The sequence below is a fragment of the Gossypium raimondii genome, chromosome 8, assembly GCF_025698545.1.
Source record: "Gossypium raimondii isolate GPD5lz chromosome 8, ASM2569854v1, whole genome shotgun sequence".
NCBI lineage: Eukaryota > Viridiplantae > Streptophyta > Magnoliopsida > Malvales > Malvaceae > Gossypium > Gossypium raimondii.
In genome coordinates, this window is record NC_068572.1 from 55,201,597 (window position 1) to 55,225,251 (window position 23,655).

At 29.8% G+C, this 23,655-nt stretch overlaps 1 protein-coding gene and 1 long non-coding RNA gene across 2 annotated transcripts; both read left to right on the forward strand.

Moving 5' to 3' along the window:
- The first annotated feature begins 755 nt into the window (after window positions 1-755).
- On the forward strand, window positions 756-2,683 carry LOC105792256 (small nuclear ribonucleoprotein SmD1a). The gene is made up of 4 exons (XM_012620742.2): window positions 756-890; window positions 1,011-1,087; window positions 2,153-2,344; window positions 2,451-2,683. Exons 1-4 carry the CDS (start codon window positions 877-879, stop codon window positions 2,510-2,512), a joined length of 345 nt encoding a protein of 114 aa, XP_012476196.1. The 5' UTR covers window positions 756-876; the 3' UTR covers window positions 2,513-2,683.
- Window positions 2,684-11,131: 8,448 nt separating this feature from the next.
- LOC128042916 (uncharacterized) lies at window positions 11,132-13,118 on the forward strand. Its single transcript, XR_008198508.1, has 2 exons — window positions 11,132-11,195; window positions 12,930-13,118. It is a non-coding gene; the product is annotated as an uncharacterized LOC128042916 (long non-coding RNA).
- The last annotated feature ends 10,537 nt before the right edge of the window (window positions 13,119-23,655 follow it).

A 23,655-nucleotide genomic window follows, 5' to 3' on the forward strand; every position in this document is an offset into this window, starting at 1 on the left:
GCAACTTTCCCTTAAACACTGTCAATTCCAAGTAATTATTTGGTAAATTGGTAATATAATTTAAGAATTTATTTTATGGACTCTTCTCACTACATCAATAATGGTTCTTTTTTAATTATTTAATAACATTTTAACAATTTTTATATGTCATTGACATAAAATTATGGTATTTGTTTACCTTGAATGCTGAACCTAAACCCGAACCCAAAACTTCAAATCTTAAACTCAAACTCAAACCTTGAACCTCGAACCCAAATCTTGAATCCAAGTTTAGGGTTTAAGGTTAAAGATTCAGGGTTCAAGTTTAGGATTCGAGGTTCATGGTTCAAGGTAAAAAATTTACCAAAATTATGTGTCAATGACATAAAAAATTTTGTTGAAATGTCATTAAATAATTAAAAAAGGAGTCATGGATGATATAGTAGGAAAAATTTATAAAATAATTTCTCGTATAATTTTATTAGTGAATCAAATGATGACTCAATATTTAAATAATTTAAAATTAAATTCACCTCATTTTATTTCTAAGAGATAAATATTAAATTTATACGAAAATGTATAATTTAAGTTAGATATTTATTGCTATTTCTAATGATGTGACGTCGTTCAATTAATTAATAGCGAATCAAATAATATCCCTACTCAAGAAAGTGTTGGGCTGATAACTAAAACGAATATGGCCCAAGCATTAAAACACTATTACGAAACTACGACGTCGTTTCTTATGAAGTCAACAAAGTCAAAAGGCCCTTTAGCAATGGCCCGAGAGCCCTAAAATCCCAAGTCCACAGCAAACCTGGCAGGTTCTTCTTCTCCTCTCTCCGGCTTCCTTCCACAGTGCCATTGGCTCTCTCTCTTTCTACCTCTATCTTCAACATGAAGCTCGTCAGGTCATTTTATGCTATGAAAATTTCGTTTCTTTGTGTTTGCGAAGTGAATGTGTAGCAAAATTTAAAAAAACAAAAATCATTTTTGATTCTTAATATATGATTTTGAAATATCGTGAGCAGGTTTTTAATGAAGTTGAACAATGAAACGGTGTCCATTGAGCTTAAGAATGGAACCGTTGTTCACGGTACCATCACAGGTTCCACCTCTTTCCTCTTTCTCCTTTCCTTTTTTTCCCGAATTTAAGGGTTTATCTAAACCCTAAACCCTCCGTTTAGCGAATTTGTGAAACCTTGATATCCAAAAAGAAATCTTGCAATGTGCCATAGGCAGTGAAGGTTTATTTCATCATTTAAATCTCAATTGCGTTTTTTGTGTGGCTGGACTATTTGGTTAAATTAGTTACTATCTTTAAAATTGGGGGATCGATTTAGGTGTTGTATTATATATTTAAGGTGAATTGGTATTGGACCTATGATTATGGTAGTTTTGATGTATTGGATTAGTGATTCTTCTAATCACATCGAGTTTAGTAATGAATCAGCAATCCGTTAGGTGAGCCTCTGGAATTTGGTGATTTTGGTATGGCAGCCGGTGGTGATTTTGGTGGCCAGAATTTGGAAATCGAGGGGGTTAGAAATAGAATCAATAGAGAGCAAAAGGTCTCCTAAATGCCACATCATTCATACTATGTTGATATTTTCCCACGTCATTAGCACACGTGTCTATTGAATCCGTGTTACCATACCACATGTATGCAGCTGTAGGGTTGTAAATGAACCAAGCTTGAACTAATAGGCTTCTGTTCATGTTCATTTGTTTTTTTTAAGTTGTTCATGTTCGGTTCATTTTCATTAAAATTTTCAGAATTGTGTTCATGTTTGTATAAGTGTTCATGGTTGTTCATTTAAGTTAAACGAACAAGTTCATGAATATTAAACAAACATGTCCATGAATATGTTCATGAACTGTTCATCGAACGCCTTGTTCATTTACAGCACTACGCAACTGTGCTAGATAATAGCAATTTCTTGCCTGACTAGTCAATTGAACTTGTTTTTACTTAATTTTGAAAGCTTGTACATGCATGTACTGCAAAATAATAAAAGATTATAGGTTTATTTACGGGCAATAAGATTTCAACAGCATAGTTTCTTTTGCTTATTAAAAGTTGAGGGTATGTTTGTATATTAAGCCCGTATTGCCCTACACCTGTTGGCATGCAAATTTTCATGACTGGTTTAATTTGCTACATTTCTTTTAGGTGTGGATATCAGTATGAACACCCATCTGAAAACCGTGAAACTCACTTTGAAAGGGAAAAATCCGGTCACTTTAGATCACCTTAGCGTGCGGGGTAACAATATTCGTTACTATATCCTGCCTGACAGCTTAAATCTTGAGACGCTGCTAGTTGAAGAGACACCTAGGGTGAAACCTAAGAAGCCAACAGCTGGTATTTGCCGTTTCTCTCCTGCTGTTTTCCCATGTGTTGTTAATCCTACTTGTATAAGCTTGTTTTTCTTGTAGTATTGATCTCTCTTATGCATTTCCAAATTCAGGGAAGCCTTTGGGACGTGGTCGGGGTCGTGGCCGTGGGCGTGGACGTGGTCGAGGCCGTTAAATATGCACTGTATTTTTGGGACTGCTGGATATGGAGACAGCTTTGTTGTAGGGTGAATTCCTTTGGTGATGTTACGAATACTATAGGGAAATTGTATTGGGATTTTTGTATTTTGTGAGATTTTTGGCCTGGTTTGGATAGCTTAATCATGAAAACCTGAGATTCCTTGAACCTTTTCTTTTTAAATTATTATTTTCAAAATCTGCCCTTATAGGATCTGATCAAGTCAGAAACTATTGAATTCGGATTAATAGTAAAAAGAATAATTTGATTAGATTCCTATAATGGAGGATCTCTCGCCTAAAATAAATTCCTTTCATTTTTTCAAATCTTAAGACATAACAAGTCCACGTTTTGGGTTGAATTTGAACTGAATTATTATTAATTAATTTTTTAATTTTTAACTGTTAATCCAATCGTTTTTTAAATTAATTGAACTAAAATATTTCAGTTAATTTAGTCGGTTAGTCGAATTAAATGAAATTTATATATATATTTTTTGTTAAAACAAGTACAAAACATAAAAAAATTGATAATTTTCATTTGACCGAATTATCCGAATTAAAATTACATATAATTTGTATTATTAATTATTAAGTTTGGTTAATTACTCGATTTCGAACTGAATTAACTAATATTCAAACTTTCAAAAAATCATTAGCCAACCTTTGACCGAATTAGATTGGTTAATCGATCGATTAACCGAATTAGATCCGTTCGGTCGGTTAATTCGGTTTTAACCAAAATTTGAACACCCCTACTTTAGCGTACTTGAATCCATGTCTTCCTACACTGACAACAATCCCGATGCCAACCGAGTTAAGACTCAATTGGCATTTTTCATTTGCTTTTTTTTTCTCAAATTTTGGTTGTTTCAAAATATTTTACTTGAGTTTCGATTGTTTTGAGTTTGTGTCATTTTAAACTTTGATAATTTAGGTTGGGGTTCATATAGTAAAAGTATCATGGAAACCCTTGTACTAGGAGTCAGTTTGCATTTTACCTTCTGTACTTTAAAAATGGACAGTTAGTCCCTATATGTTAGATCAAAGAACAAACTGACCATTTCAATTAAAATTTTCATCCATTACTACTATTAAAAACTGGTGTGACCAATGGAATAACCGGACAATCACACGTATACCTCCATAATACTTTTACCAATTTCAAATATTTATTCAAATGGTTAGAGGTGGATATCATTTTTAAATTTGAGTTATTAAATTTGTGATTAAATCAGATTTGGGTGGAAATTCTAGATTGGGATCGTAACAATCAAGAAAATCATGTATAAAAATAGAAGTGGATTATTGGGAAAGTTTGGAACAATTTGGAACAAGGTGCTGACCTTTCATTATCAAAGTCAAACAATAGATAAATGAAAAAGGTTGGTGAGAAGGTTAGGCCAAGAGGCATAGAGAGACCAGTAAATAGGTGTAGCGCACGTTTCCAGCTTAGCCTCGCTGCTCAGCATCGCCAATTCCCCATCTAACATTCTTACTACTATCATTCATCCCCCAAAACACAATCACTACACAATGTAACTAAACTATTGCTGACTTGATATTTAAAAAATTATAAAATATTCACAGAATTATTCGAAAATTTTTATTTACGTAAGTGAGTTATTAAGGTTTTTTTAAAAAAAAAATTGTCTAATGAACTTCAAGGAATAATTTGATGATTTGTATAGTAGATTAATACTCATTCTCGAGTAGAAGAGCATACCTTAGATTCAAGTCGATTTGACGATCAATGTTGGAGAGTAGAGAAGAAAGTTATTTTGATTTTGGTTCGCAGATTCATTACATTCAAAGTTGTTTCATGAAAAAAAAATGTAGAAGAGGAGGAAGTTAGCTTTTGATTGGTTCAAGTTGTGCGAATAGAGAATACCATATTGCAGGAATTTTAACAGTCCAATGACTTAAATAAAAACTTTCAAATGGTTTAATGACCATTTTATAACTTTTTGAAGTTGAATGATCAAAACATAAACTTACTAATAGTTTAATGACTTTAAGTGTAGTTTACCCTCAAAAAATTAGAATAAAGTCTAATTTGCCAAAATAAGTACAAAAATTTAATATAAAAAATTAGTATAAAAATAAAATTTTAAACTGAATCGAATTATTATGAACAGTTAAAAATTCAAAAAAACCTAATCAATTTGAACTAAACTTACTCCTTGCCACAATTAGGTATGACAAAAAACTCAAAACTTGATAGGTTCTCACCCGACCTGATCCGATAAGATCATATTTTGTTGTTTTTGAAATTGAGTTTGGAGACTAGTTGAGATGGGTCAAATTATTCACCTTCTCGCCACACGACTGGACTAGGCTGTACCTTCAGTAATATTAATTCTCGGCGGCATCTGTTTATGGCAGCAAATTAATAGATAGTTTAGTTGGATTTGTGTGCACATAATGTTCAAACACTAAAATTAAATGACCGATCGGGGTTTTAAATCTATACTTTTAGTAAGCTAAGTTATTGAATTTCGTAAATCTATCAACTAGGGCGAAATTAGAAATTTTGTGTACCAAAATTGAGATACAATGGAATTTTCTTTTGAGGGAGCTAAAAGATTTAATGGAAGGATTTAACGAGGGGGCTAAATTAAATTCTTAAATTTTTAGAAGGGATAAATAGGAAATTGGACCATTTAAACAAAAGGGCCAAAGCTATTGGCCTCTAGCTTCGCCCCCCTATCAATTTCAACTCAAATCCAAATATGATCCACCCTATTTTATTGTAAAAAAAGTCAATACACCTTAAATTGATGAAACGAAATTTAATCTGATTTGAAATTTATATAGACGCAAATTCATAATTATCTGAACCTAAAATGACTCCGACCAATAACTCAAAATACTTAGAACTTGAATCTCACACCAAGGGATGGAGATAGAATTTTCTTTTGAGAGGGCTAGAATTGAATAAAAAAAAATTTCAAGGCCAAACCGTAAACTTTTTCATTGTATTACTCTGTATTCTAACAACTTTTAAAGGGACTATAAAATAATTTTACCATTGGCAAGAGTGCAAGCAAAAATCTTACTAACTTTCTTAGCATTCCCATTTCCCAAACTAAAATAACTCAGGAAATTTCAAATCCCAACATGTAATAGTCCGTTTTCAGTGAAATCAGAATAGTGGTTTCGGGACCACAAATCTGAGTCCGAAAGAAAAATAATTTTAATATTATTTCATGGTCTGCATTATGATTGAAATATCGTATAAAAATCTTGTTAAGAAAATTTTACTGATTTTATGTTTAATTTGAAAGAAAGGACCAAATTTTATAAAGTGCAAAAGTTGAATTCTAGTAGCTAGAGGGATCAAATAGCTATGGAATTCAAAATTGGAAGTCCTTATATGGCAAAAAAATCATTTAGAGGAGTTAGTAGATAAATAAGCTTAGTCATCAATGGAAAATTAAATAAAGAAAAGGATGAAATTGGAAAGATGAAATAATTAAAGATGATAAATTAATTAAATAACAAAATATTATCATATTCATCATCTTTCCCAAATTAAATACATGGAAACCCTCGTTATGGGTGTTGAGCTCAAGCAAACTATTTTGGCTTAATTAGATCTGGATAGATCAAATACGAAGTTAGAACGAGGAAAAAAAAGTGTCGGATTAGTAGATTACAAATCCACGAACACTTGTCGAGGTAAGTTCGTGTAATAAAATTATATAATTATATGTTTGAATTGAATGTTATGTATGTGTATTGTGTAATTGACATATATGAAAATCAGTCACATATCCAACAATGTTTGACAAATATTAAGTCCCGTTTGAATAAATGAAATTCGATGGATACAGGGTTTCTGAATTGGTTGTGGTCTTGCATGTGTTACGAACATACCATAGCTCGAAAGAGCGTCCCGTTATTAGCTCTTATGAGCATCTTGATACTTGGCTGTCACGAGCTTCCCGTTATATGGTTCTTGCGAGCTTCCCGTTAATAGCTCTTCGGAGCTTCCCGATTGGTTGTGATCCTACATGTGTTGTGGACACACTACAGCTCTTATGAGCGTCTCGATATATGGCTCCCTGGAGCTTCCCGATTAATGGCTCTCTAGAGCTTCCCGATATTGGCTCGTATGAGCTTCCCGTTAATGGCTCTCCGGAGCTTCCCGTTACATGGCTCACATGAGCTTCCTGTTATATGGCTTGGAAGAGTTTCCCGTTTATGTGCTTGTATGAGCATTCTCGAATGTAAATTGACGGATTACAGATTTGTACACTTTGTGTGTACTACCCGTGTATCCATCGATATTTTAAATGATTTAACGGGAAAAATCCTAACATGAGAAAATATATGAATTTGAAATGAATCATTATCCGTATTTACTGAAATATATGGAAATGATTTGTACATGTTATATGGACACATGATGTGGAAAATAAATGTATATGGCAATTTGTTGATTATTGACCTCATATATGTTTCTTGATATTTCTATGAAATACATGACTAAGATGCTTGGTAAGGATATGTGTTTAACCATTTGGCCAAATTGGTTTGAGCATGTTTAGTTTGCTTACCTTAAATGTGAATTAAATGGTAAGTTAATTTCCCGTTATACAAACTTACTATGCATTAAATGCTTACTCTGTTTTATTTTGTCTGTTTTTTAGTAATTTGGAAGCTCGTTGAGTTGGAAGCTTGGCGGAGATATCTCACACTATCCATCAGCTCATTTCGGTATATATATATATAGTATACTAAATTTTGGTTATAATGACATTTATAGGCTAAAGCTAAATTTGGCCAATGATGACATGAAAATGAGTGGTATATTTTTATTTGTATAAATATGGCCTTAATATGTTTTGTCGAAACCGTTTTTTTGAAAACAAAAATTTTAGTTGTCGACTTTAAAAACAAAATTGGAGTCGCCACCAATCCTTTATTAAGGTGTGATCGGCCCACCTTAAAAATAATTTTGGTCTGCGAAATTTGAGAAAAGCAGTTCGGAGTCGATTCATACGAGGAAGGATTAGCACCTCATAACGCCCAAAATTGGTACCAAATTGATTTTTTTAATGCCTTGGTGTCGAAAATTTGAAAAGATTTTAAAAGGAAACTTTTTATTTCATGGATGAATTAAAATAATAAGACATTCTTATTTCAAAAAAATAAAATACCACACCCAGTGAGTTAGGGCACAATGTTTTTAAATCTTCAAAATACTCGAATATTGCCTTTTGCTTTTGAAAATTCTTATTTCGAGAAGAAAATGTCATGACCAGTAAGTTAGGACCCAATATTTTTGAATTCCCGAGAATAAGCTTTTATTTAAAATTTGCGAATTTATTGCAAAACAAATACTTGACTTTCTAAATTCATCGAAAAATAATCGCAATCCAGTAAGTTAGGACACGATATTTCTCAAGAATCATGAATGCCAAATATCTTGAAATTTTATGAAATATCATGATTTTAATACTTTGACAAAACCAAAATATACATTTTTAAAAAAGGATATGCTAAAAGAGGTAATGCATAACATGAAATCAATATTCTAATTTCAAGCATATATGAATAAACATTTACAAATATATATACGAGTATAATATACAAGTAAATTTGCAAACAAAAAGAAGGAATGAAATACATCAAATAAAAACAAATAGAAATACATGTATTAAAAATAGAATAAAAGTATAAAAGTATGCATATATATATATATTTACAGAAATAAAAAAGTATACATGTATTGGTGAAACTTGAAAATATATAAAAGATAATAGAATATGTGAAATGATAAAAAAATTTATAATGATTTTTAAAATGGGAACATGGGTATATTAAAAATGCCCATGCTATAAAGCGTATATGTATATATAGTATAAAGTATAAAAAAGGAAAGTAAAATAAAAACAAAAAGAGTATGTATATATGTAATATATGCGTAGAAAGCTGAAACATGCATATATATTATACAGAGAGCATGCGCATGTATGTAGGCATAATAATAATAATAATAATAATAATAATAATGTACAACATTATAGTAATAAATAAAATAAAACAAAATAATAGTATGGCACTGTGATAAAAACTAAAAAATGGGTTAAATTGAATTAAAAACGAAAAAATGGGCCGAATTTAGAATAATATTAAAAAAGGATCAATTCGAACGCGCGAGCAACATGGGGGACTAAAGAGGAAATTATTCCTTCCCTCCCAAAATGCCACGCAGCGGGGTATCAAATTGCAACAAAAATAAAATCTGCGACCCAATTTAAAAAAGAGAAAAACAGGATTTGACTGAAACGCGTTGCAAGAGGGAGGGGCCAAATGCGCAATTTCCCCTTTGAAGCCAAACGCGCGGATCCTCCCCACCGGGTCGGGTCACCGCGCGGGTTGTACTAGGGCAAAACGGCGCCGTTTTGAACGTTATTTAAAACAAAATTTTTGTCTTTCAAAATCAATTGAAACCGAATGAAAAGAAAAAAAATAAAAAAAAGCAATGCTTCTCTGGTGCTCTGCTAGGGTTTAATCCCTAGCGTCCTCGCGCCACCCCTCTGCCCATGCTGGTGCTCCGATCACGACGGATACGGCGTCGGTCCGGCGTCTTCGACGAAAGAGGTAAGATCCCTCCTTTTTTATACTTTTCGCCATATAAAAATAAACTAAAACAAACTAATATATTCCAAATAATCACCTTTTAAAAAAATGAAATATGTTCTCGATTGACTTTTATTTCGATCTTTTTTATCCCCCCGTATTTCAGTCCCCTTTTACATATTAAAAATGGCCTTTTATAGGCCGAAAAAGAAACAAAAATAAAAATATTTTGCTTGTTTTTTCTCCTTCGGACTCTTTGAGTCCGTTTTTGCAGGTATCGTGGTGTGTACTGTAGCGTGGAGTGATGGCTCGAGACGCGTCGGCTACTGCATCTTCTTTGAAGGCATGGAGGCTGCGGCGGCTAGGGCGTTTGGAGGCAGGGTTTCAGCAAGTGATTTTGCTGGGCTAGGGTTGAAATTGGCTATTGGGCTTACGCGGGCCTGGGCCAATTGATTGGGCTTGTAAAAACTTGGATTGTTTTTTATTTTGTTTGGACCTGGGCCAATTGGGCCCTATTACATGTTTGATGTATGATTTGTTATGGTTGAATGATGAATACTAATAGGCATATTGAGGCATTGTTTGATTTGGTAGATTTAGTACAAATAAGCCTATATGTGTGATTGGGCAAATAAGTAAGTATAATTACTTAATTATATGCGGAATTACGAACTAGATTTTCATCTGATTTGAATACTTTGGTATGGCTTGATGATATATTAAAGTAATAATGGAGGTTGAAGACAAATGGGGTGAGAAATGTGACCTTGGAAATGACCTAATTTCATCCACACGGGCAGAGACACGGACGTGTGTCTCAATCGTGTGTGACACACGACCTAGCACATGGGCATGTGATCCGGCCGTGTGTCCCCTGAATCTTAAAAATTGAGAAACTGAATGCTTAAAATTATCCACACGGCTTAGCACATGGGCGTGTGGCTTGGCCGTGTGACCCCTACACCTATTTAATACAAGTCAGTATGCTCACATGACTTAGCACACGGGTGTGTGGCTTGGCCGTATGACCCAAATCAGTGAGCACCTTAAATTGGACACGGTGTAACAACCCGGTTTTGACCCTAATCGGAACAGTGGTTTCGGGACCACAAATCCGAATTAGAAAAATATTATTAATATTATTATGTGTGTTTATTTTGTGTGTATGTGATTGTGTGAAATTTTCGTGTTTTAATTTCGTCGTTTAAGTGTCCGATTTAATAAAAGGGCTTAATCGCGTAAAATGAAAATTTAGGGGTTAATTATAAAAGCACCTAATTGTTGTTGTCTTTATAACTTAGAGGTTTTATAATGCAAATAGTCCACTATGTAAGTTAGTGGGTGGCAAAGGATTAATATAACCTTATTATATATGTTTTGTTTATTAATTATTAAAGGTTAAATAAGTAAATTAATAAATAATGTATAGTATAATAAAACAAAACATAAACAAGCCATTATCATCTCTTTTGTTGGCCGAATGTTGCAAAGAAAGAAAACATCCATGGCATTTAGGGTTTCGGCACTTTGCTAGCTTGATTAAGGTATGAAATTGTTTCGGTTTTTGATAATTTTTACGTTTTTGAGATTGTTGCTTTGAATACTTGAACCCATGTATTAATTTTGTGAATTGTTGATGATTTTGAAATGTGCCATTGATGAATATTTGTGTTTTGTGATGTTTGATGATGAATAATGGAAGATATGTCTTAGATTAACATGTTTTGTCTTGGGATTTTGATGAATTTGAGTATTTAGGGCTAAATTGTGAAAATAAATTTTGAGGACTAAAATGGGAAATAAATGAAATACATGGACTTGTATGAATACAATGAAGATTCGCCTAACTATGGTGTTGTGAGATTTTGTGTAATTTGTGTTTTACTTAATAGGGACTAAATTGCAAAAGTGTAAAATGTCCAGGGCAAAATGGTAATTTGCCCATTTATGTGTTTTGGATAAAATTGAATGATTTGATGAATAAGAGGGTTAAATTTGAATATGTTTAGATCACGAACTGAAGAAAACAGAATTAGATCGGGGAAAGTCGAAAGTAATCGAATAGTCGATCGAGTCTGCGGATATCCGAGGTAAGTCTATTAGCTATATAATGTCATAAAAATCAGTATATAGGTATGTATATGTGCTGTATTTTGATGAATTATAATTGAAAATATGTTGGTTGAAATAATTAAAAGTATGAGTGAATTATATGCATTATTGTTACATGTTCGAATCATAGGTATATACTTATATAGTCATTTGAATTTAGTTAAAGTATGAAGGTATATAAGTATATACATGTATAAATTATTAGATTAATCAAAGATATGTATAAGATATATGTATATATATAAAAGGGTTCGAATGATTATAAAAGTATATATATATATAAACTCTTGGATTTGATTTGTGATATGTATGTTATAATTGTATATATATATATAGATTCGAATAAGCATGCAAAAAAAAATACGTGCATGTGTTGTGTATTGAATTTAGATATGTCATTATATATGTATATACGTGTATAAACCTTTGGAATTAATTTAAGACATGTAATTCATGAGTATATATGTGGTATTGAAAAAGTATGTTTATGTGTGAGATGAAAATATATGTATATGCAATATTTGATTGGATATGTTTACATACATGAATAGGTACTTAATCCGAATTTAGGTAGGATATATGTGTAAGATATTATGAAATGCGATGAATCAAGTATATGCGTATATGTTCTTGAAATGAATTTAGGTATGGAACTTATATATGTTTAAGAAAGTTTCGATTATGTGAATTTATTCATGCAAAAGTCTTGAATGGAAATGAATATATGAGGTTGTTAGTTTGAATGACTAATATAAAGTGATCGAATGTAAATCGGACTTATTGTCTAGCAGTGGATGCTTGGTGATATAATTCGAGCTATGTGCCTAGCGTGTTTAATGCTTGGTGAATTAATTCGACTTTACGTCTAGCGGGCTTAATGCCTGGTGATACATTTCGGACTATAGGTCTAGCGGGCTATAAGCCGTTGTATCGAATCGAGTTTTAAAACCTAGCGGCTAAGTGCCTAGGTGAATCTATTTAAACTATGTGAGAATATGCAATTGATATATCTATGATTTTGGTTATATGAAATCGATGTATACATAAATATTAGGTTTTTATATGCTTGGTGAGTATACATCTCCATTCCGGTTTTGCATTTGATTAAACATAATTGTATGCATTTGGTGTATACAAATGATAAAGGCATATGTATATCGGTATATGCGGTTGTTGAATTTATAAATGCACATGGGGATATGCAGTTGTTAAATATATACATGGAGCCTATGTGTTTGATAATTATTTATGGATGCAATTGGGATATATATATAAATGTACTCATTAATTTGTATATGATGAATATGTATATATGATGAATATGTATATATATATATATATATATATATATATATTGAATGTATGTATTAGCGATGTACTCGTGTATTAATTCATAATGAGTCTATATATATATAAGTGAATATAATATGTGATTGGTATATATATATATATATATATATATATATATATATATATGTGTGTGTGTGTGTGTATGATCAATTTTATGCACATGATAAGTACATATGTGAATTGAAAGTATGCAAGTAATAAAGTGTATATACATTCGGTTTTTAATTGTTGATAAATATGTATGCATTTGTCTATAAGTATTTGTTAATATATATATATATATATTTGTTGTTATGCTATAGACTTACTAAGCTATAAAAGCTTACTTTGTTTGTTTTCTATCCATTTGTTTTTTTTTTTAGATTTTGGAGACGCGTTACGAGCTCGGGGATCATCAGCATAGTCCATCACACTATCGACTTCTTTTGGTATTTTGTTAAATGTTTGAACTCAATCTTATGGCATGTATAGGTTGAGCACGATATTAATTACATTTTGATTGTAAATTATAATAGCTATGCGAAAGTAATTAAATTTTCATGTTGTGATCAGTTTGGTTAAAAAAAATGGTTATGTTTGTTCGGTAATGCCTCGTAACCCTAATTCGGCGACGGATACGGGTTAGGGGTGTTACACACGGATTGTGACACGGCCGTGTGTCCCTATTTCGAATGCCCACACGGCCTTTGACACGGGCGTGTCTCTTTACAATGTGAGACACACGGCCTGGCCACACGGGCGTGTGTCCCCTACACATTGGAAAAAAATTGATATTTTGCGAAAAATTTTCTGAGTTCCCGGTTTAGTCCCGACTTGTTTCTAATTTACATTTTGGGCTTCAAGGGCTTATATAAGGGACAATATAATTGAATATGATTGACTTCTGATATGAATATTAAATGATATGAATTATCTGTATTTGATCTGTAAATTTCAGTAATGCTCTGTAACCCTATTCCAGCGACGGATATGAGTTAGGGGTGTTACACAACATACTCAATTGAAAGATTAATGCCCAAATATTCAAAAGAAAAAAAAAAGAGATTAATGCTCCAATAATTGTTATTAATTGCCGTTGTATCATTTAATATTGATGGTTAACTGTCATTTTTGGCTTCCAAGGATTTGAATGTATATATATTTTATATTTGAGGTTCGTGATTGTCTCTCTTAATAATATTATTTTAAAGTTCGAACTAAATTATCCCTTAAAAGTACAATATATCTTATCATTATCTCAAATAATTTATTGTTATATTTAATACGGTTTTAAATCAAGCAAACAGTGAACAGTCATTTGTCTTGTTTGATTCTTGCTGTTTTTTTTACCCAAATATAGGGAAGCAAAGTAGTTGTTTTTTCTTTTGGCCAGTTGTTGTTTAATGGTCATAAAATAAACATTAATTGTTTAATGAGATTTGAACGTAGTAAAATCTTAATTTTACTATTTAATCAAAGTTTTATTTTAATATTTTTATACATTTTTTAATATGCACAATTTATTATCTCCACCAGTTGTATATATTAATAATATTGTTAATTGATTTGGTGTCACAAGGCAACTCAACATTAACTCACGATTGATGACAAAATAATGATAAATAATTGTAGTACATTTAGTATTGTTTATCGATGTGTTTATGTGTTTAAATTTCGTTTTAATCATAATTTAATCTATTTTTTTATTTTAATATCTTACATATTTTATGTGTTATTGCAATTAATTAGTTTCAAACTATACATTTAATTGTTTATTGTATGCTATTTTTAAACACGCATCTGTGTTCTAAATCTTTGGTGTCCACACGCATGAGTGTGTGATAGGATTTCTAGTATTTATATTAAGTCTTTCATTGAGTTGGTGTCAAGGATCAATCGAACGCCAACTCAATTGTAAAATCACTAGATTACCATCATGTATTCAAATCAATAAAAAATTAACCGACCCCAAAATACTGTACATAACAAGCATTCAACTTTATCATTGTGAGCGTCAATTATTTTTTATATAATTTTTAATAAATATATTTGCATGAGAAAATCGTGTACTTGGTCATTGTTTAAGTTAGCTAGAAGAGATTATATAAACATAATCATTAATCCATCCATGATAAAAACGTGCACCATAATAATAATAATAATTATAAAAGCTTAATAATTTTTTCAATTTGATCTCTCTATTTTTGAGTCCAACATTAAATACATGATATACTTAAAAGTAACATGTAATTATTAAATTTAGTAACTTTTTCCAATTTGATCTCTCTACTTTTGAGTCTAATATTAAATGCATAATATACGTAATTTATGGTTAAAATTTATTGTATTTTGAACTTTTATATACGCAAAATACGATTTTTAATTTTTGTTTTTTTATACAATGCCTAACCCTTAAATAAGAGGATAACGCGCTTCAGCACACTTGAACACGTATCCTTTAGTACTGACAACAATGTCAATGCCAATTAAACTAAAACTCAATTGACAATCTTTACTATTTAAACTAAAAACCTTTTTAAAATAGAAATTTCTGTTATTACTCTCAAGAGTGTGTGCTGAGGAACCTGAACTCATTGAACTTTAAGAGGTGATAGTCATATATGCATTATTGAATGAAATGATCCAACTTTAATGAAATTGTGTTCATAAGTACTTAGGTAGCACCTCAAAAATGGAGTTTGAGAAAAAATCCTACAAAAAGTTGAATAAAATTTCACGTGAATTATGGGAAAGGAAGAGACATAATTTCAATTTCCTCAAACTATATATGGGAGTTTCTTGGTAAGGTAGCAGTAAATGATTCGAAAATGAGGAAGATGAGACATAAAAATCTAGATTTATATCAAACAACATCAGTTCATGTTTCATAACTCAAGAAATTGTCTTTTTTCAATGAAGTGAAAAAGGAAACCCATTTCATAAGTTTAACAAAGTTTGAAACAATTGATGTTGTGTTGTAAAAACATGTTTTTCTTTTCTTGTTTTTTCAATCCTTTGACGTCAATGGCCACCTCTTTCAATCAGACTATATATACAAAATTTTCACAACAATATCACTATTACTCTCATTTATTTCCTTTTTCTAATAAATTATATGATACAACTAACTCTGATTAGAATAGGGTTTTTCAACCCTTAAATAGATGTAGTGGAAACTCTTATTGTATCATTCGTTTTTCGACATTAGTAATTTTTTTCTCATTTGCCCGTGATTTTTCCCGAAAGGATTTCTACATTTATTATAACAATAATTTTAATAAAATTCGAAACATTCTCATTACCAATAAATTAATAATTAAGGTTAAAATATTTTTAAATTCTGAATTATTTTTATTTTTTACAAGTAAACTTTTGTACTTTTATATTTACTAATGTAATAAGATAATGTTATAACTTGAATAGAGGTTTAAGTATATAAATAAATATTGATTTTATCTTTTATTTATCACTTAATTAGTGTTTAAATATATAAATGTAAAAAGTTTAAAAATGCTCATAAAATTTATAGATTCATTGAATTTTATTTATAATACCATCATTGCACTTTTGATTTGATCTCAAAAGTAAAAAGAAAGATTGTACAATGCAAAACACTTAGCAGCCCCCAAAATTATGTCCATTCTTATCATCTTTGTGAGATACATTATTGGTCAAATTTTGTTATTAGCCGCGTAAAAGTAAAAATTTAATTATTTTATTTTTAATTTATGTATTTTTGAACTCATCAACTTTATATGCATTAGACCATTTGTATCTATATGCATTAGGATCCCGATTTATAGATTTCTTAGTCCGAGAAATCAAAATAAGAGGATCGAACTATTTCTTCTAACTCTTTTTCAAATTCAATAAATATTGGTTAATCATATATTTCATTATAGTTCTATGATTTAGAGTATCATTTCCAATTTGATCCCTTTGAATTCCATATTCGAAGTTGCGATCGGATCGATTCTTTTTAATGAATCGATTCAATACATTTTTTATGTACCCACAGGTGCTATGTTGGATTTGAATTGGATTTCGGATCAATTTATCTTGATTCAAGGCCTCCATTATGTTGTTGCTAGCAAATACCATTATTTTTGGTTTTGGGATATCTTCTAAATAATTCCCGTAGGAGATTCGAACCCATTTTTTTTATCCTTCGATAAAAAAGATTCATTTTCTTCATAAAAAATAGGAGGTAGAGCTGATAAAAATTTCTTTTTCAATTCATCCCTGGAGTTGAATACCTTATTCAAGAATTGTTTTTAATCCAATACTTAGGAATCAAAAGAAAAGGCAAACTCTTCAATTTCAATTTAAATGGTAGCAGTTAAATTAATTTGATAAAATTCTGTCTAGATTTTTCGATCAGATCATTCTAAGTCTCGATATTTTTCTAATTTAGAAATTTCAACTTTGATGCAAACGATACTCGTTAAATCTATTAACTGTTTTTTAGTAATATATAAAAATAACATGTTGACATGACATTATAGGCATGATAGTATGATTGCTAAATCTAATTTTAGAAACAATTTCTTTTTATAAATTTAACAACTATTGTTTAATTAAAACTAAAATCTTAAATTCCAATAGAAACATGAACTAAAAATAGTAAATTATAATACAGAAATTAAATCTACTATATATATATTCATAATTTGGACAGTTGATTCGATTACTGCACGTACATATTTTACATGAAATGTTGTCTCTTCGTTTTGTTTGAGAATATTTCTTGTGAAACTTTCTTTTGCATTAAAAAGTATTTTATCTCATGAATGAAGATGCTTTTGTTTCGATATTTATGAAAATTTTGTTACTTTATGTTTACTATTTTCGTTCTACTAAGATAGTAAAACTTAATCATTTGAACTTATATATTAACCCACAATTAGATTAATTGGCAAATTTTAAAAACAAAACTTTTGAGTTTCGAATGATGATGGTATTGTAGAAGTATATGTAAGCTCGACTATGAAGATCAATCCATTTGAAGAAACTTAATTCGAAGATTGGATTGGATTGGATCAAGTAGTTGCATCCATTGAGTTATGGAAGTTGGATCGAGACAAGATTTGAAGACATATCTCCGATAACCCAATTTATATAGGTTATTATTATTATATTGTATCTTGCTAGTTTAGCTGCTATTAATAAGGGACTAGATTGTAGTCAATTTCTAGTTTGTTAGACTTATATAGGTTTTGCATTGAATATTAAGAGCACTTATCTATTCATTGTAGAAAGTATATTTTAGAGTTCATTTGAGAAAGTAAACATGTTTTATTTACTACCAAGGTTCTCGGGGGAAAACTTAGAGGTAAATGAGGTTGCTGTACTAGGGTGTGATAGAACTTGAATCACTTGCTGTATTGAGATTAAATATAATGGATTTATTCATTGAGGTAGACTCCACAAATATAGGAAAATCGAACTGTGTAAACAATTCTGTGTGTCACGTTTTTGTTGTGTTCATCGTAGTGCCATTTTTAGTGGCCACTGCAGCCATCACTTTCGTTCAAGTACTCTATTTTACTTAGCAATTCACAATTGGCCGTTTCTAAAAATTTAAACAATTAATTTATTATTTTTATAAATTTTATTTTAGTAAAATAATATATACTAGATTAAAATATATTTATAAAAATTTTCATAAAATGATTTTTATTGAAAGGACAAATTAAAATTTTAAGATTTATGTTTTAGGTTCAAATCCTATCATGTGTGTGTGTTTTTTTATAAAATTATTTTGAATTTAAATTATTTTTATGGATTTTATATAAGAAAATAAAAAATATTCTTATAGTAGTATTTTCTTTTACTTAAAAAATATTTTTAAAATATTTTCCTAATTAAATTGATTTTCAATTAATTTGTGGGACACAATTAAAGATTTAATAATGCTATATGTTTTCCTTATTTTTACCAAAAAAACCAACATTAATTAAAACATAAGCTAAGCAATAAACTTATTCTATTTAAAATTAAATTAAAACAAAAAAATAGCTATAATACAATGAATAAACGGAGAGATTCATTTACTCTCATGTAAATTGTTAATATAATTATACTTGTTATTATAGTTTCTATATTCGTTAATATAATTAGTTTCTATATTTTTCAAAACTTGAAATTACTATCCTAGCTAAACAATAAAAGTTAAATTCATTAAGTTTAACTATTTTCAAAATCTTATTCGCAAACGATAGTCACATGTGAAAAGCTTGTTAATAAACTAAGAAACTAAGTAAAGAAACAAAGAATAATCAAATTGCATAATATGAAACTAAATCTACATTCATTACCATTTGGATTAGGATTGAAAATTTAAAATTTAAAACGTATAAATACTAAAATTTACCAATTTAAAATGTATAAAGACTAAAACTGGCCAAATTATATAGATTAAACTTACAATTTACACATAATACAGTGAATAAATTCATAACTTATACATAGTAAATAAATTAATATAGCATAATTTGACCTAAAATTCTAAATCAGTTCGATATATCTAACATATTAAAAACTATAACTGTACTGTTTCTTTTCATTACAAACAAATAGACATTTTAATTTATTCAAAATTCGACATAAATAATATTTTTAAATTAAAAATAAAATATAATGATTGAATTTCTAAAAGGGTTAATATATATTTTGTTCCTATACTTTATCACTTTGAACTTATTTTGAAATTATTTGGTATCAAAATTTAGATTTTGTCACGCACTTTGATATCTTTTTATAAAATCATTCAAATGTAACAACGTGACAAAGACATATGGCAAACATTAATAAAAAAATATAAACGTCTAAAAATCTTTGTAAGTATATAAATTTATTAAAAAATTATTAAAAAATAAATGAATGTCCCCATTCAAATGGACTTAGACATCAATTTGTCAATGTTGTTTAGATATTATATATATTTGAAATTAGATTTTATATATTTTTAATTTTAAAATAATCATATAATTAACATGATATTTTATAAAAAACATATAAAATTACTAAATGAAATACATTCAAATGAATTTGGGCAAAATGACATTTACGTTCATCCGAATTTGGACTTTTTTTGTCCAGTTCATTTTAGACATGAAATAATTTTTATAATTTTTTATAAATTTATAATTTATAATTTTATTTATTAATGCTTGCCACGTGTCATAATACAATATTGTCACGTGTTGTCGTATTATTAGTTATAAATGTCATATCATCATATTCTATCAGTGATACAAAAAAGGTACCAAAGTGTGTAACAAAATCTAAATTTAGGTACTAATTAGGTAAAAAAAGGGGTAAACTACATCCAATGTCACTGAACTATTAGTAAGTTTAAATTTAGGTCACTTAACTTCAAAAAGTTACAAAAAGGTTACTAAACTATACGAAAATTTTCATTTAAGTAACTACACTATAAAAATTGCCACTGTATGGCCTTCTTCATTCTCACCTTGACACCAATTGAAAGGGTAAACATCCCTTCCTCTTCTACAATTTAGTTTTTTTCATGAAACAACTTTGAACGTCTTGAATCTGTGAATCAAAATCTGAACAAGTTTCTTCTCCAATCTTTTATATCAACCATCATATAAGCTTGGACTTGATATGTTCTTCTACTCGTCGATGGGTACTATTCCACCATATCAATCGTCGAATTATCGCTCGAAGCTTGTTGACCAAACTTAAAAAAAAAGACTTAACAGTCCAATGACTTAAATAAAAGCATTTGAATAGTTCAGGGACTATTTTGTAACTTTTTGAATTTGAATGATCAAAATGTAAACTTACTAATAATTTAGTGACCTAGGGTTACCAAATAAGTACATGTTAGGTCAAGGGGCAAAGTATACATTACCCCTTATTAAAATAATAACCACATAACAAATTATTGAAGAGTATAAAACTATAATTTTACATAAAAGAAAGGGATAAAGTACCAATTAGTCCTTGAATTTTTTTTAATCCACATTGGTCAAAGAAATTTGCAACTTTTCAAAATTTGGTCCCTAAACTTGGTTTATGTTAACATGTGAGGATGCAACACTCTGAGATTTTGTCCTATTATCACTTAATAATTTTAAATTTTTATATATTTATTGTAATTTTAGATTATATATATTAAAACTTTCATGTGATTATGTGACACACGAAGAGAATGTCATGTTATCATACCTTAAAAGTATTCGAGTTTAGAGATTGAATTAAATTCTTTTATCAAATTTCAAAACTAATGTAGACCAAAAGCAAATTTAGAGATCAAATTAAAAAAAAGTTGAAGTAATAAATATTGATTTACTCCTAAAATAATAAATTCCATGACATGTGATGAAATGTGTTGTGCATTTTTCTTAACGAAGAAATTGTCGTCTTCGTTTCTTTCCCGGTATTTAAATTATTATAAAATTAAAAATTAATATGGCGTTTGTTATCTTTTAAAATTAAAACTATATATATATAACTCTATAAAAAGGAAGGTCCAAGTGTCACAGGCAGCGGATCGGAAGCTTATTTGACTCACTTAAATTGACTTTATTTGTGGAACATGTGGAAAACCCTATTTATTTGAAACCTTGATGGCCTAGTAGAATACTCCAACAAAATTAGAATTACTATGGTGAATATTGTAAATCCTAAGTAGTGGTGGTGCTCATGGGCCAAGTCGGGCTGGGTTGGGGCCCATGCAAGTTATTTAGACCAATTTTCCAAGCCCGGGCTTGGTCCAACCGAAAAATGAGCATACTTTTTTGCCCAAACCCAATCCAATTTAAAAAAGGTAAACCCAAGCACGACCTCCCATATTTGATTTTTTATATTAATTTTTATTTTAAAATATTTTTTTAAAAAATAATACACCAAATGTACTAAAAAATTAAATAAAAATTTTCTAACACATTAAAAAGTATTTATATTAAAAAACACTACCATAAATATAATAAATGTTTTATTATATTAAACAAACAAATAAATATAATGAGTATTTTATTGTATTAAATATAATTTTTAAATTTTATATTTTGGGTTGGGTTATTTAATTGGGTAAGTTTTTTCTATGTTTTGGGTAATGAGTTTAATTATTATTGAGTTAGTGATTTAATATAAATGTAAATGTAAATATATAATTATTATTTAACATATATAATTAATATAATATCTTTTATAACATAATATATTTGGGCCAAGAGTAAAAAAATCTTGCCCAAGGCTCGACACATATAGAAAACGAGCTTTAAATTTCCCCAAGCCCATTTTCAGGCTTCATATTTTTTTCCAAAACCTTCCATTTTTTGAGCAAGCATTTGGGTTTGGGTGGGTGGCTCGACTCATGAGCAGGTCTAATCATAAGAGATAATATTATATAGAGTTTTAATCCCTAAGGACTCTCATATTGTAGATAAGCTTTGATCTCAACCGTTGATGTAATTTAAATTGTACCATTGGATCTAGGGGAACTCAACTATAAATAGAGGCCATTCCCTTCATTTGTAATCATTTCGCTCAATTGTAATTCTTCAAAGTAATAGTGTAACACCCCTAACCCATATTCGTCGCCAAAATAGGGTTTCGAAGCATTACTAAAGTTTTTTTATCAAACAGACATAATTCTCAAACATTTCATATCATCAAAACAAGTCATCAAAGCATCATTTTAATCCAAATTATAAACATACCAAATCCAAATCAATTTGCCTAATTCATGAGCACTTAAACATAGAATTAAATTCACATGCACCTATCTAGATTTAGTTCAATTTACCATGCCATGATATGGCTTCAAAAACAAACAAAAAAAAAACACATATTTATATGTATAAAACTAACCAATATTAAACTTATAATCTCATTTACATTCAATCTACAAAATAACTATTATGTAGACACCCTAGGTACATGCTGACACAAAAGAGTAATCATCACCACGTTTGAGTTCGGGAGCATTGTTGGATGCTGAATCGGCGATAAAAATTGAAGTACCTAATCTATGCACAGAAAACAAAACTGTACGCTGAGTAAAACTCAGTGGTATTTCTATGATCTGAATATTTAAAGACAAGATAATATAATATGCATATTTTAATTATAAGCACATTTGAATATTTAAGACCACATTTATTCATACAATGGCATTAGTCATTCAATATTCAATTCATAAATACATCATTTCATATCATTCTCAAATCTCATCACTTGCTATATAATAACTTTTCACAATTTAATATATATATCATTTAAACAATAATATTATTCAATCCATATCCAATTCATGAAAAGATATATCATGTGTCTCATTTTCATGTTTCAATTCACTATCCCATTTTCATTCACATACAATATCATCCAATATCAATCATAGTACTCTTTTATTTAATTACCCCTATTAACACAACTCGGACTCGGACGGATACACGAATCCAACCAACACACTAGTTTGGCACCCAATGCCTCATCTGATGCGATTCGGCCTGGGTTAATCGAGTCGTTTCACGTAATTGCCCGATCGTCGACGAGGAATAGTTGAGTTATCGAAAATAGGATGAAATAAGGCTAAAGATGCGGAAGCTTTCAAATGGTTTTAAAGGTTGGCTAAGGATAAAATAATAAAGATAAAATATAAGATATTCGGTGAGAATGAATAAATGAGCTTAAACACCAGAAATGATTCAACACTAAAAAGTGTAACCCCGATTTCTATTCGGTTCAAGGTGGGATTGCGGAATTGTAGAAGGGTTGAACGCCACACCAAAGCAAGGTGATAAGTTCAAAAGAGAACGATAGACGCCACTAGCACGCTAGATAAGTCAGATCGAAACTCGTACGAATTTAGAGAGGAGAAAACTCACTCTTTGAACAAAGTTCATTCAAATGATCAAAAGTCAAAAGTCCTTTTATAATGAAAATGAACAACTATTTATAGTGTTCAGCTAGGTAGCCGAACGGCCAAAACAAAGACTTAATGTCTAAGTAATTAATTAGGCTAGAAAATTTTGGAAATAAAACTAAATTGTTGGAGCTAAATTCAATTTGAATTTGAAGCTCAAGGGACGATTTCTAGAAGAGCAAATGCACTTGGAGAAATGGCGGCACTAG

Bases quoted from the DNA above. Each gene is read 5' to 3' on its own strand.
- LOC105792256 (XM_012620742.2), top strand. The intron at 1,088-2,152 runs GTTCCACCTCTT...CATTTCTTTTAG, and splicing joins TGTTCACGGTACCATCACAG to GTGTGGATATCAGTATGAAC. The intron at 2,345-2,450 runs GTATTTGCCGTT...TTCCAAATTCAG, and splicing joins ACCTAAGAAGCCAACAGCTG to GGAAGCCTTTGGGACGTGGT.